This window comes from Cariama cristata, unplaced genomic scaffold (assembly GCF_000690535.1).
Source record: "Cariama cristata isolate BGI_N322 unplaced genomic scaffold, ASM69053v1 scaffold31997, whole genome shotgun sequence".
In the NCBI taxonomy this organism is placed as follows: domain Eukaryota; kingdom Metazoa; phylum Chordata; class Aves; order Cariamiformes; family Cariamidae; genus Cariama; species Cariama cristata.
In genome coordinates this window covers 1-13,465 of record NW_009626604.1, presented here as the reverse complement: position 1 = coordinate 13,465, position 13,465 = coordinate 1, and the positions used below count along the sequence as shown (strand labels likewise).

Sequence of the window (13,465 nt, the reverse complement as noted above, 5' to 3'; positions counted from 1 at the left end):
CCGTTGCTGATACAAGCCATGGACGCCATTGACCTTCTTGGCCACCTGGGCACACTGCTGGCTCATGTTCAGACGGCTGTCAATCAACACCCCCATGTCCTTTTCTGCTTGACCACTTTCTAACCACTCTTCCCCCAGCCTGTAACACTGCACGGGGCTTCTGTGGTCAAAGGGCAGGACCTGGCATTGTTCTTGTTGAACCTCATGCTGTTGATCTCAGCCCATCTATCCAGCCTGGTCAGGTCCCTCTGGAGAGTCTTCCTACCCTCCAGTAGATCAACACTCCCATCCAGTTTGGTGTCATCTGCAAATTTACTGAGGGTGCCCTCAATCCCCATGTCCAGATCATCTACAAAGATGTTGAACAGCACCAGCCCCAACACTGAGCCCTGGGGAACACCACTAGTAACTGGCCACCAACTGGATTTAGCTCCATTGACCACAACGCTCTGGGCCCGGCCGTCCAGCCAGTTTTTTACCCATCGGAGAGTCCACCTATCTAAGCTGCGAGCAGCCAATTTATTTCGGAGGACGCTGTGGGAGACCATGTCAAAGGCCTTACTAAAGTCTAGGTAGACAACATCCACAGCCTTTCCCTCATCTACCAAATGGGTCACCTTGTCATGAAAGGAAACCAGATTGGTCACGCATGATCTTCCTTCCATAAATCCATGTTGGCTGGTCCTGATCCTCTGATTTTCCTGCATGTGCTGTGGAATGGCCCTCAACATGATCTGTTCCGTGACCTTGCCTGGAACCGAGGTCAGGCTGACAGGCCTGTAGTTCCCCGGATCGTCCTTCCGATCCTTCTTGTAGATAGGAGTCACAGGCCTTTGTAAAAGCCCCTGGGAAATGGCACAGGGAAGCATGGCAGACGGGAAAGGTACAACTCTGTTTCTAATGCCTCCATAAAGCAGAGTTAAAGATATCAGAGCTCTGGTGGGGCTTGCACGCTGGATGCGGCAAACTTTACACAGCAAAACAATTTATACAGCGATCTGAGTAGGCCTGAATTCTAGATCACTTTGAAGGATCTTAACAGTAGACTGGAAAGAATCTTTCCATAACAAAACATCTTTAAGTCTTTTAAAAGGTCAGTTTTTCTCAAATTAGTTACCTGTCTGACTTAAGAGCAGTATCTTAAGCTTCCCTCTCCCCCTTTTTTTTTTTTTTAAATGAAAGATTTAAAATAAACCAGGTGAATACTTTGAGATCTTACTAAGTGGCTGAGCAAACTTAAGACCTCTCCATGTCTCCCACCTCCTAGGAAAGAGCCTTAAAGAGGCTGCTTGCATTCAATAATTCGAGTAGCTTTCAAAAAACCAAATTCTAAGGTCTTACATTTTCCCGTGACAATCTGTGTGTAATGTTTGAAACATTGCTTTCAGTACCAACATTATTTTTGCTCAGTTGAACATTCATGCAATAATATTAACTACAATAACAAGTTAATCAAGATTTAATAATTAAACAGTGTTTGACTTGTACTATTACAGTGCAAAAACCAAATACCACTTACACTGCACACTACAGTATGTCTTCCTCTACCCTGCCTTAAGGGCACACAATATTTTATTTAAAATAGCATAAACTGTAAAAATAAAGGTAAATTTTCCTGAAACCTTAAAAAACAAGACTATTTGTTTTCATGTCTATGTCTTTATTATCATGACAGCACAACACGCAAGCAAACATACACAAGAAATTGTTCAAAACAATCAACTTATTTGGCAGTTAAATAAGAGATATTCTGTTCCCATTTGGTTCTAACCACTGCCTGCCATAATTCTTTCCTTTAACGAATGTTATCAAAAGGCAATTTCAGTATAAAATAAATACCTGCTATAATGTTCCCAGACTGTGCAACCACTTTGAATCCATCAGCTACTTTATCCACGCTATCTCCATGAGTGAGGAGTACAAGTTCTTCCTTCTGAAGGCCCCTAAACAAAGATTAAAAACTAGAATCAATTAAAAAAAGAAAAAACCTAACTACCTGCGTTTCCAAGAGAAGCCCTTGGGGATCCCAATAAAAGAACATCTCGATTGACCAGGCCCATTTGAAACATACGCAGGATTTCTTTCCCAGAAACAGTCATCTCCAACTCTGAGATGCCTCCATTGGAAGCTGTGTAAGTCCTTGTAAAATATATCCTTCATGCAAGAAGTAATTTACCTTAATTCAGAAGGGTCCGTGTTTTCTCTAGAAACACAGCAATATTGAAGTATCCTCTCTTTGACATGTAGAGCCATCTAGAGTCAATCAGGATACTTAGGAGTCCTGCTTTTTATTTCAATGAAGTTTTGAGCAAGAAAACTTCACAAAGTGTATTCAGGACAATTTGGGCACCTCAGACTTTAGGCAGGGTATAAAGTTCTGCAGCGCCCTACAGGGGAAAGTTAATAAAATTGGGATGTCGGGTATGAGTAAACTGTTAGAATTATTACAAGGAACTTGAAAGGCATTGCCAAACTACCAAGAAATCTAATTCTGGCTTTATAAAACATCACAAAGCAATTTTAAAGGAAGGTAGAAAGTGAATGGTTTCAGATTTCCTACTACCCTTCAAGAACTGGATGGGTGCCAACCAAGAATACAGTACCTGAACAGTGAACATGTGTTATCCAGAGTAATGCTAAACACTCCATCTTCTCTAACACTCTTCTTGTGCACCGTACCTCCAAATACCTTATTCATCATCTGTCAAAACAGAAGTGTTACATGAAAAAGCACCACGCAATCTAGTACCGCTTTATATCTCAGTCTGCCCATGACTGACAACAGCTCTAGCCCTCCAATACATACCAACCTAGTTTTTCGTGATTATACTAATTTAATATATCATTTTGCAAAATGGTAAGAATTCTCTTCAAACAATGAGCAGCAGAGATCCACAACAGTAGACAATAGGTAGATAATTGCAAAATAATGCATATTCAATAGTGTACATCTACTTGCACTTACAAATGGCTGCTCTACGATCAGCTGAGTATCTCAGGCCAGTTATCATAAAAACAGTCAAGCTGCTGAACAAAAATCTGATTTATCTATCCTTTAGTTAAGGGCCCTCAGATAGGCTTAAACTTCTCAAAATGTGGCTCCTCAGCTCTGGAGAACCCGTCAAAAACGTGAGCCTCTTCCCTTAGCGTTATTTCTGTGACTCTTAATGATCCTTGCTATATCAGAGTACTACAATTCTCAGCCAGGTATTTTCTTCCTAAAACCTCACCTTGTTGTTTAGAGTTGGATATCGGCATTTTAGATTCCAGAAGTCTCAAAGACTTTTTTTTTCCTTGCAAATATAACTGGCAACTTAAAAAATATTTTGAAAGTTTCACCTTCCAACTACTTCAATTTTCAGAGATTTAAGGCTTCATTTTAGACCTAGATTGATATTATACTTACTGCACTTGACTGATTTCAATCTTTTCTAATGAAGTAGTACTGCGTTAATACACACACTTCATTCATTTCTGTAACATCAGCCTTAAGGAACTCCCCTGCTTGAGGCTAGCTAACGTGGTTTTCACTTTCCTTAGCATTTTAAGGCACATTTTAATTCAACAAACATTTCCCTTTACAACAGGGAGTGCCAACATTGTTTCCATAATTATGAGCCTTTCTAAAGGCGTTTTTCCAGCCACTATTCAGCACCTCTGATGGCCTAGTAAATCACTAACCCTGGAAAAAATCAAGATGCATAAGCAGAAGTCATGCATATAATCCATCCCTTGTCTCCTTGGAAGTTTGTTTCTTCACTCAGCTTGGACCTACTAGATCATTGCAGGATCACCACTCAGTCCTAAGGTAAATAAGTGGTTGGTGGGGAGCATTTAAGTGCTCTTAAGAACTATGCTAGGAACATTCCACACTTGAAAACCAAGGGAAAAACTATTGTTTACATGAGGGGCACATTTTCCAATACCAACTAGACAGAATCAGTTAATGACTCCCAGGTTACATTCATTGTGACAGAAAAAGTCAGTGTGGAACCCAATTCACAGCAATTAAGCAAAAAGAAACCATTTATTCTATTGGTATGGCAGAGCCAAGAAAAGAATACACGGTATGCTCAGTTTACCAATTAGCACTTTAAAAATATCTTTTGCATACATGGCATACTGCTCATATTTGAAAAGTAGGTCCTTCAGCAGTTCATCTGCCATTAGTATCAGAAATGAGGCCTAGAAGATGGCTGTAGACAAACGTATCTCTCAACAGCACCTGCATGCCATAGCAGATTCCAAGAACTGGTTTTCCTATTGTAAATATTGCTGGGTCAAACCATGGTGCATCTTCTGCATACACAGAGTTTGGTCCTCCAGATATAATGATAGCTCTGCAGACAAAAGGTAAAGAAAATATTTTCTCAAATACATTGCTTACTTTAAAATCTCTTTATTTGCTTTAAACATTGACATTGCCTCATAATACTCTTAGAAGTCTACATATTCTAATATAAATTTTAACACAGATACCCTACCATATAGCTTAACTTTGCTATGCTACAGCTGTCAAAACCAGCAGCTTACCAGAGAAGTATTTCATCAGTTTAAACAAAGTCAAATATAATTAATCTTAAAAAGTGACTGTATTTTAAATTCCTCATAGCCAAGCGTCAACTACGAGAGAGAAGCAAGATGGCTAGGATCAAACACAGAGTATTAGCATTAAGATATATATATACTTCATGATGTCAATGCCATCTGGAGGGGAGCCGTGTTCAGAAAACAGACTCCCAAATTTCTAGAGCTGCTGAGAAAACGTCCCTTAATCCACTCTGATTACAAAGTGAGATGGCATTAGCCACAGGTTGTGAATAAAAGTCCAATACGTGCAAGCTTTTATGGTTTGAAGTTAATATTTCACATTATAACAGAAAATTAAATCTTTTCAAAGGGGAAGAGAGACCTTTGCAAACCATGATGATTTGCAAGATCGTGAACTGCAGAAGTACCAGCCAGTTGAGCAATGCTTTTCAGCCTCAACCCAGGATCAAACACGGGCGTACCAGACCTTGGACTCGCATACTGTTTATTTCACAGAGAACACCGAACCCATTATTCCCAACAAAAAATGCAAAATGGGACCACAGAGGAGTTGCATACATGGGATTAAATACATCTAATAAAGCTTCCTTCTAGCATTATTTAGAGTGTTTATCACCAAGTACTGTCAAAATAGATTTTTTTCTATTTTTAAGCAGCAGAAACAGGCACTGCGTTCACAACATCCGTACCACCGGCAGAAAAAAAAAAATCATGTCGTAACGAGCCCACGTTCCGAACTCCACCTCTCAACTGCAGTCACACAGGGTACCTGCTCCCACCCATGGGCGGCTAGATCTCCCCTGCAGCCCCACTCCACCCCAGCCCCGGCTCCTCATTTCAAGGCAGGGGAGGAGGTGGAGGGCTGGATGGAGGCACCCCTCGGAGCCAAAGCACTGCAGCTCGCAAGCTGGAAGAGGCAGCATTTATTTCTTTGTATGCTGGGATCTACAAGTGAGCTTCGGAATAAGCATACAACTGACATAGCTGTAGTTTTACACTGAACAATCTTGACAACTAGTACCTGCTGTTCTCGTACAGGCACTTCTGTTCCAGTTGGAGACATGACGAATTTCCTAAACTCGGACACCACTAGAAAGAGCCTGAAATCTCTTAATGCCTGGTGGTATCACCGCTTCTAATAAGCAGATGCTTCTATATGTGGAGTTAAGTGCCATATGTACAGAACACTATTTAATATTAAAGGAAATATAGCCTCACCTACAAATGAAACATTCTTATGAGAAGTCAAAATAGTTACACACTGTCCTATTCAAAAAGTAGAGTCTTAAAAATCTGCTTTTTTCCATACCAATTAAAATCCCACAGAATACAGAAAGGTTATCCAACATGCCCAAGTATTAAACAAAAACGTTAGGAGCTGAGGGCGAGAGAGGAACCTGCATCCTCTCAGCTGACTAGGAGAAATTAAAACTAGCACAGGATGAAGATTTTGAAAGTTTTACTGCAACACCACGCAATTTCTTACATACCTTCTTGCGCTGGTATTAATATACCTTTTTCTGGTTTACCTTAAACCATTTCCAAAACAGGCTGATCTAGCTTTGGAAAGCCTACTTGCAGCAGATTAAAGGCACATCAGGAACCACATAAAAATACCAAGACTAAAATGCCTGCATTGATACCCCAACCTCAGGGCTCATGGCAGTGCTCAGACAGCGCCAGAATTCAGACTGACACCAGCGGAGCCCCCGACTGTGGCACCTCCTCAGCCCCGGGCCAGGATCTCATGGAAACTGCTGACATTTATGTCACATTCAGATAAAACTTGTCACTAGAGATTGTTCTGAAACTATTAAAATTGGAGGACCTGGCTTTTTAAACACAACATGTAAATACAATTTAGCAAAAGGTTCAATCTTGCTGCCTGTCTCAAACCTCAGCACAGACCAAAGCGCAGCTCCTTGGTCCACTCAATGCATGAGCTGCAACACAGAAACTCGACTATTCCCATGACACAGGGAATATATATCAAAAACTTGCAGTAAAACCATGAAGTCTTTTTTATGGTGGTCACTAAATAAAGGCACCCAACAGTTGGCATCAGTATTTGTTGAGCTTTCCTGGATGCAAATGATTGACTGAGACTGTGGACACAAGGCTTATTGACCAACCTGGGTAATCGATAACCTGAAACCACTATCTCAACCTTGAGAAGTGACCTTTTGAATGAAGAGGTCTTGCCACATTTTAGAGAGTAATTATTTGGAATGATAAGTCCAACAGGTCTAATCATGAGACTTTGAAGAACCTTCAACTACGAAAAGAAAGGTGGAAAAGGTCTTCCCACTAGAAACCTGCACCAATACAGCACAGGTCCGAGACAAAACATCATTAGTACTATGACCCACACCTCAAATCCAACACACAGGAGACGCAAGAATTTTTTTTAAACCAGTAATTAGGTACGTCCATCTTTTAAAGACTTGACTGTTGGAGAAGAATTATAAACGAGATCTGACTAGAAGGTACTTTTCAGAACATTTCTGAAAAATTCTTCACACAACAGCTACCTGATAGATCCAGCAGTTCCTGTGTTTTCTGTTCTGTGTTTTCAGGAGAGATCAGTAGGTTCCTATTTGACTTTCTAAAATACACTGTTTACTGATTCACTAATTACCACTGATTAGAAAAACGCAATTCTGCAGCCAAGTGCCATCTTATCTGTTGCCAGGCACAACAGAGAAGCACACATGCATCGTATTTCTGGATTTGTACCAAACTGACAAGTAAGGTCTTTGATGATTGGTAGACTTCAGGGTGTTTATTTTCCCCACACAAAAGACAGGCATACTCTGGTAAGCCTAATAAAACAAGCAAAAGAAATGTACAAAGTACTAAATAATTGAGAGACCTTTTCTTGCTGCAAATAACGAGTGGTAGTTTCAGTTAGTTTTCTTTAGTTGCTTCCCAGAAACAGTTTGGTATGATTTACCACAATACCCTCAGTATCCAAGTTAGTTATTTAAATTTTTTTTTAAACTAAAAAAATAATTTTTAGAAACTCACAAGGCTTGTTTTCTTGATTAATAGCTACCCTAGTTTAACAAGTAAATCAAGATCATCTAAATTTTTGCAGATACATATTTAAAATGCAACCTCTTAAATTATACAAATGGAAATTATTAAAATGACACTAGGGCATTAAGAAGCAAATATACAAAATATATACTGCTGCACAAGTGTCCTCAGCAAAACTCAGGTGTTTCTGTGGATAAGCTGAAGATGCGATCATTAGCATCATTACAATGAAAGCTATTGCACATAAAACCCCACGCAATTACCACTGCTGCCAACATCCACAGATACCATTAGACCGAAGGGAGAGAACAAGCAGAACATACAGGCAGAGGCATCGCAGTAGACGACCTACCGAAAGCCTTGTTCTCTGATTGCAAAGGCTGGCGTTTCCAACGGGAAGATCTCGGACTGGACGAACAGCTCGCGCACCCGACGATCGATGACTTTTCCATACTGCGCTCCGGCATCGAGTATGACGACGGCTCCCTCGTAGTGGTGCTGCCCATCCTTGAGCTCTCCTCCGGCGTTCTCCGGCTGTGAACATCACTCACGTCAGCGCTTTATGGTGACACATTGCAGATCGCAGACTTTAAGCCACATCTCTTACACAACTAACATCTGCAAAGCTTGCTAAGGTTGCCTATGTTAATTTATGATTAAAATGATAAAGACTAGCCAAGAAACTTCTAAATAAAAAAATCCTCAAGTCTATAAGGACCAGCAGATGTACTGGCAAGACAAAGGGGCTATACATTAACACAGCCCATCCCTCCCAAGCAGCCACACAAACACAACATCGCCATCCCCCAAAACAAAGAAGGTACAAATTAGGGAAGAAAAATGCTAATAAGCTAATGAAGGCAGAGCTTTCCATAAATAAGTCATATGCTCTGTTCACCACGACAGCCACTCCAGCTTTCTCCATTTTACGGTTCCACACAAAACCCAGCACACCCTACGATAATTAAGAGCATGTGCCTTTTTCTCAAGCAAAACAGGACAGTGCAAAGTCAGAAGAAAAATGTTTTTCCCCATCACACTGCCTCATACACTGAGCTTTCACTTGACATTGCCTCCTGGAGAGAATAAAAAGGAGAAATTGAGAACAAATGTCTCCGCTAAATGAATTTTCAAAAAAACCCAACTTTTGAATGCAGCATTCAAGCAGATTGCACATCAGAACAAAACAACTGTTCCCTTTGACCCCGTCACATTTGAATTGGTCAGCCAACTTCAGTTACAATCTGAGAGAGGGCTAGAAAACACAAGGACAAGTTTCTTCTTTTTTTACATGATATTCTGAAAAGAGGCAGGTATTCAATGGAAGTATCTGTATCGGAGGATCTTCAAGGAAGAATGTGACACAACCACACCATAAGACACCAAGAAATTCATGCACAAAAAATTCTGCTGCTTAATGAAATTGCTTACTTTGGGAGTGTTTCTCCCTTAACTTAAACTTACACTGTTTCCTTGCCAATGTAGTTTGAGGAAGGAAAAGCTGGGAAGAGTTTTACTTTGGCAAGCACTGCCTCAAAACACATCTTGAAGCTTACAACCATTTCGATTTTTAATTATGGCACGTTGGAGTTGTTCTGCATGTTTGTACCAGGCAACACATCCTTCGATCCAGGGCTCACAGGAGGTTCCCACCGCTGCGCTCAGGCTCCGAAGGACGCTGGGGCAGCCTGCAGCACGCCATGGTATTTCCATGTGGATCAGATAATCACCCCCACATTAACCCCAGGTCGTGCTGGAGGAGAGCATTATCCTGCTAGGACACATTCTCCCCAGCAAATATACAGCAAAGGCTGCCTTTGAGCTTTCTTCCTCAGCCACAAGAGACACCTCAGATAACTGTCTTCAAATTAGCCAAGGAAGCCAAGCACACCAGAAATTTCCAGAGTTTACACTAGCTGGAAAAGGTTTCATCTAAATTAAAGGACATAAGCAGAAAAAAATCATGCTAAATCCCTCAAAAGCCTAAATCCAGGTTAGAGTCAGTTACTTAATTTCTTTCCTCCAGCTGGTAGCTGAGTGTGCCCGAGGCGAGCTCTTAATGACTCTTTCGTCTTGAGTTACACAACAAAAAGGGCATGTGTTGGAGGGGAGCAGTCCTCAGCGGTTAACGTCCCTTCAGACCCCCTGGTCGGATGGGGAGAGGTCACCAGAACTGTCTTCCTTTCTAGTGGAAGGGAGGGAATCACTTTTAAAGTAATTCTGGGCATTTTCACCTAGCCATTTCTAAATTAGCAGTTATTACGAGAAAGACCAACAGCCTTATTCTATCCTGATCCCATCATGTGGCAAACACTACTCCTTGCAGTGCTATTTGTTATTAAAAGTCTTTAATTGTTTCAGGGCACGTGCTGTGGCTTGTACCGTGAAGGGACAGAGCTCCGCAGCCCTCTCAGCTTAGCGTCTGAGATTGTCCACTTCCACCCACAAGAGACCGGGGTGGGACGTAAGCGGTCCCCTCCAGACCCCCGGAGCAAGCCACAGATGCACAGCCAGACCTTGCACGGATGGGTCTCACCTGTCAGCAGTGCTACTCACACGTCGTACCCTAGCCCTTCCCAACCTGCAGACCACCCCTAAGAACCTGCAGAATGAGTAAGAAGAAAGTAGCACAACTCTGTGAAGGCAGCTTTTACATTTTACAATAAAAGAAGAAAAAAAAAAAAAAGACTAAACCCAAGTTATTGTTAGCGTCAGCTCAGCTGGACTGATGGCCAAGCACTTACACCTGTAAAGAGATCTCATTTTCCGTGCCCTACCCTGAAGGCACCGAGCAGCTTTGGGCAGTCAGGTGTAGTTAGCTGGGCCCAAGCAATAGCTGTGGGGGAGACATCTGCGCAGAAACAAAAAACACTCAAAGTTACATTGGGCGTAGTTTGAGAAATGATGTGTAAGGCGGCATAAGCAGGTCTGCATCTCAACTGAACCTGCACCTTCCTTAGCTCTCCTCGGCAGGAGCAGGACAGCCATACATACCCCTTCGTCACTAGAACGAACCGGCCGAGTCTCCGCGCTGCAGTCACCCAGATGTCAGCACTCGGCTCTCGAGCTGGCAAACCCCTTCACTCAGCTGTCCCTGCTTCTTCGCTCTCGCAAAGTACAGCACCGTTTTGCACAAGGATCAGGGGAACGCCTTCACAGAAAACTGCATCAACATTAGAACCACTTCTTAGTTGTTTATGCGGCCCTTAAATATGGCTGTTTAAGGCTTCAAGAAATAGTGCATTGCCTGAGTTTCCCTGAGAGTCCATTAATACCCTCCCCCCAAAAAAATCTCAAAAGCCAGGGTCTAATCATAGCTCAGAAGGTTTTCCCTCAAATGAGGCTAAGGGTATTTGGGCCAAAATCCAGCAAAAGCACTGCATCCATCGAGCAACACACATCTCCTTATGGGGAATGTGTAAGATGAGCGAGGCAACATGCACCTCACCAGAAGAAAAAAAAAAATAAATCGTTCATTTGGTGGCCTAATAACTCGTTGCTCCCTTAGATGTGGGCTTAGAGTAAACTACAGACTGAAATCGTTTTCTCCCAGTACATCACAGGGCACTGCCCACTGTCCTTTTCGCCTGTAGGCAACCTTGCAGCACACCCCCAAGCAAGTCCCATCCCGGGAGTTAACACCAGCGAGCCCGGGACAATCACGACACTGTGACAGCGTGTCAGAGGAGGTTGTGCGCTTCGCTTTTGAGTTAAAGTAGAACCATAAGGAGGTTCAGCTCTGAGGAGAGCCCAAGAGAAACGTTACTGTAAATCACATGGAAAAAGAAGAAGGAGAAATGCGGTAAGTCAGTACAGGGTCTGGCTTTATTTATTCAAAGGCATAGTTCCAAGGCTAGATATTTTGAACCCAAATTTAACCAGGGAAACTTCATTTAATAAAATCAAAAAAGGAACAGATGCTGTTAACGTGCAGCCAACGCGGCAGTCTAGCTCATGCATTTGTATACCGTACGCGTGCCAGGAGAAAGACGAAGAGGGTACCAGACAGCCCAGCTCCTGCAGGGACAGGGTTTATGGAGCCAGCACCTCTTCCCCATGGGGATTCTCCAGTTTCTAACAAAAGCTTTGTTTTCCCCTCAGTAGGGGTGTAACTAGAGTTCCTTGTCGTCTCCTGGTCTATCTTCACAAAAATCTGGAGAACAGTTTTGAGAAGTTCTGTCAAAGCCGGTTTGACAGCTGCCCAAGGCGGTTCAGGCGTTGGGACAGAGCAGACAGAGGCTCCGTTCTGATGTCCCGAGAGTGGGACTAAAAACAGAATAGAATTTATGTATGCCAAGAAAAAAACGGGGGGGGGGAAGTCTATTCAGCTAATTTAAATCACAAGTCACCCGGAAAACCACATCATACATGAAGGATCCCTCTTTTCTCTATGACCAATGAAACAAACAGCTATCACACTATCAAAACGCTGTACCCCCAGACTGCCGTCTGCCCGCTGTTTCACAGGCCCGAGACCTGGAACCGAGGTCCCAAGTGCCACCTGAACCGTATCGGCACCTCCGACCGCACTGCCGCCGCAAGGGTCAGCCTCAAGCCATGTTTCAGCTCTACCACTTGGTAACACCGGAAGAGAAAAGAGCTTCCATCGCTGCTGGGCTTTTTTGTGTGGAAAAAAAAAATAAAAAAGTTCCATAATGAGCTGCCGTAGGAGACCTGCCATCAGGCTTGCATTACCAGCTAAGGACACCACATATCTTATTCCTCGGTCTACCTACCCAGTGCTTTAAATTAAGTTTGCAGGTTCCTAACAGCCCGCTTCAGCAGAATCAGGGAATTTCTCAGCATTTCACACACCCACATGCTCACAAGTTTTTCATTAATGCAATTTATAAAACACATTAACATACAGAACAGTCATATTCTGGAGTACCTAGAAGCACCTGGCAGAGCCTGGTCTGCAGCAGCGGGCCCTCGGTCCAAGCCTTTAGCCCTGAGCTTTCACCCACACTGATGACTTAGGACAAGCCTAAACCAGGAGCTTTGATCCGGCACTTTCAAGCCAGCACAAGTTTTACAACACTTTAATTGTTTCCCTGTGGTATTAAAATTAAGCAGGTATAAGAACACTTACTCATATTTTTTTCAAAGTATAACAGGAAAGTAACTCCTTCAAACTCAGGCAGTCCCCAAGACTGAAACGAGAACCCCCAACCCGTTACCTCAGACAAACTTTAATTTAAGTAAGTCGTGTGCAGGTTCCCAGTGGCTGCCGTGACGCGGCCTCCTGTGGAAACATCTCGTCACCCGCTTCCTGCGAGAGCACGGTTTGTGGCAGATGAGCTCCGCACGCACAGCTAGCTCTGGGTGCGACCACCCCAGAGAGGAGGAGCCCTCAAGAGCAAGCCAGGCCAGGGAAGGAGATTGGGTCGATGGTCAGGGAAAAGTGTGTCAGAAAACTTTAGCAGGGACCAACTAAGCACTTAAAAAAAACCCTAAGAGTCACGTTTTCTTGCAAACTAGATAAAAAGTCTAGAACAAGGTTTTTATTCTACTGCAGGAGCAGCTTGAGACAGCTTGCTGAGTTTTGGTTCAGAAGTTGCACTACCAAGAAAAAACTTCCAACTTCGTAAAGGCGCACAAGTCATTTTGTCACCCCGGCATGCAAGAACTATGCCAACACGCTTTTTTTTTTTTTCCCCCCCTCTGTCGCTGTGAACTGGACCCGGATGCTGAGGGAGCAGCACGACCCTGGGGGTCACAGGACCAGGGCAGCGGGCCCGGTACGAGGGCTGGCGTGGGCAAGCCCACCCGCTTCTGCGGCAATTAAGCAACCCAACTTTTCTCTCAAGTTGGCTGAACGAGTGACCATCCTCAGTGGGACACGATGCCCAAACAGCGTGGGCAGCTGCTAGGA

The 13,465-nt window shown here is 43.1% G+C and overlaps 1 protein-coding gene across 1 annotated transcript in view; it reads right to left on the bottom strand.

The window, feature by feature from the left end:
- Nucleotides 1-10,441, bottom strand: part of LOC104164689 (GMP synthase [glutamine-hydrolyzing]-like) — a gene marked incomplete at both ends in the record, with an annotated part of 11,802 nt that extends 1,361 nt beyond the window's left edge. Inside the window, 5 exons of the mRNA XM_009704097.1 lie at nucleotides 1,840-1,943; nucleotides 2,604-2,701; nucleotides 4,226-4,340; nucleotides 7,943-8,124; nucleotides 10,368-10,441. Coding sequence (XP_009702399.1) covers nucleotides 1,840-1,943; nucleotides 2,604-2,701; nucleotides 4,226-4,340; nucleotides 7,943-8,124; nucleotides 10,368-10,441 — 573 coding nt within the window. The remainder of the gene's footprint in view (nucleotides 1-1,839; nucleotides 1,944-2,603; nucleotides 2,702-4,225; nucleotides 4,341-7,942; nucleotides 8,125-10,367) is intronic.
- Nucleotides 10,442-13,465: the final 3,024 nt, after the last annotated feature.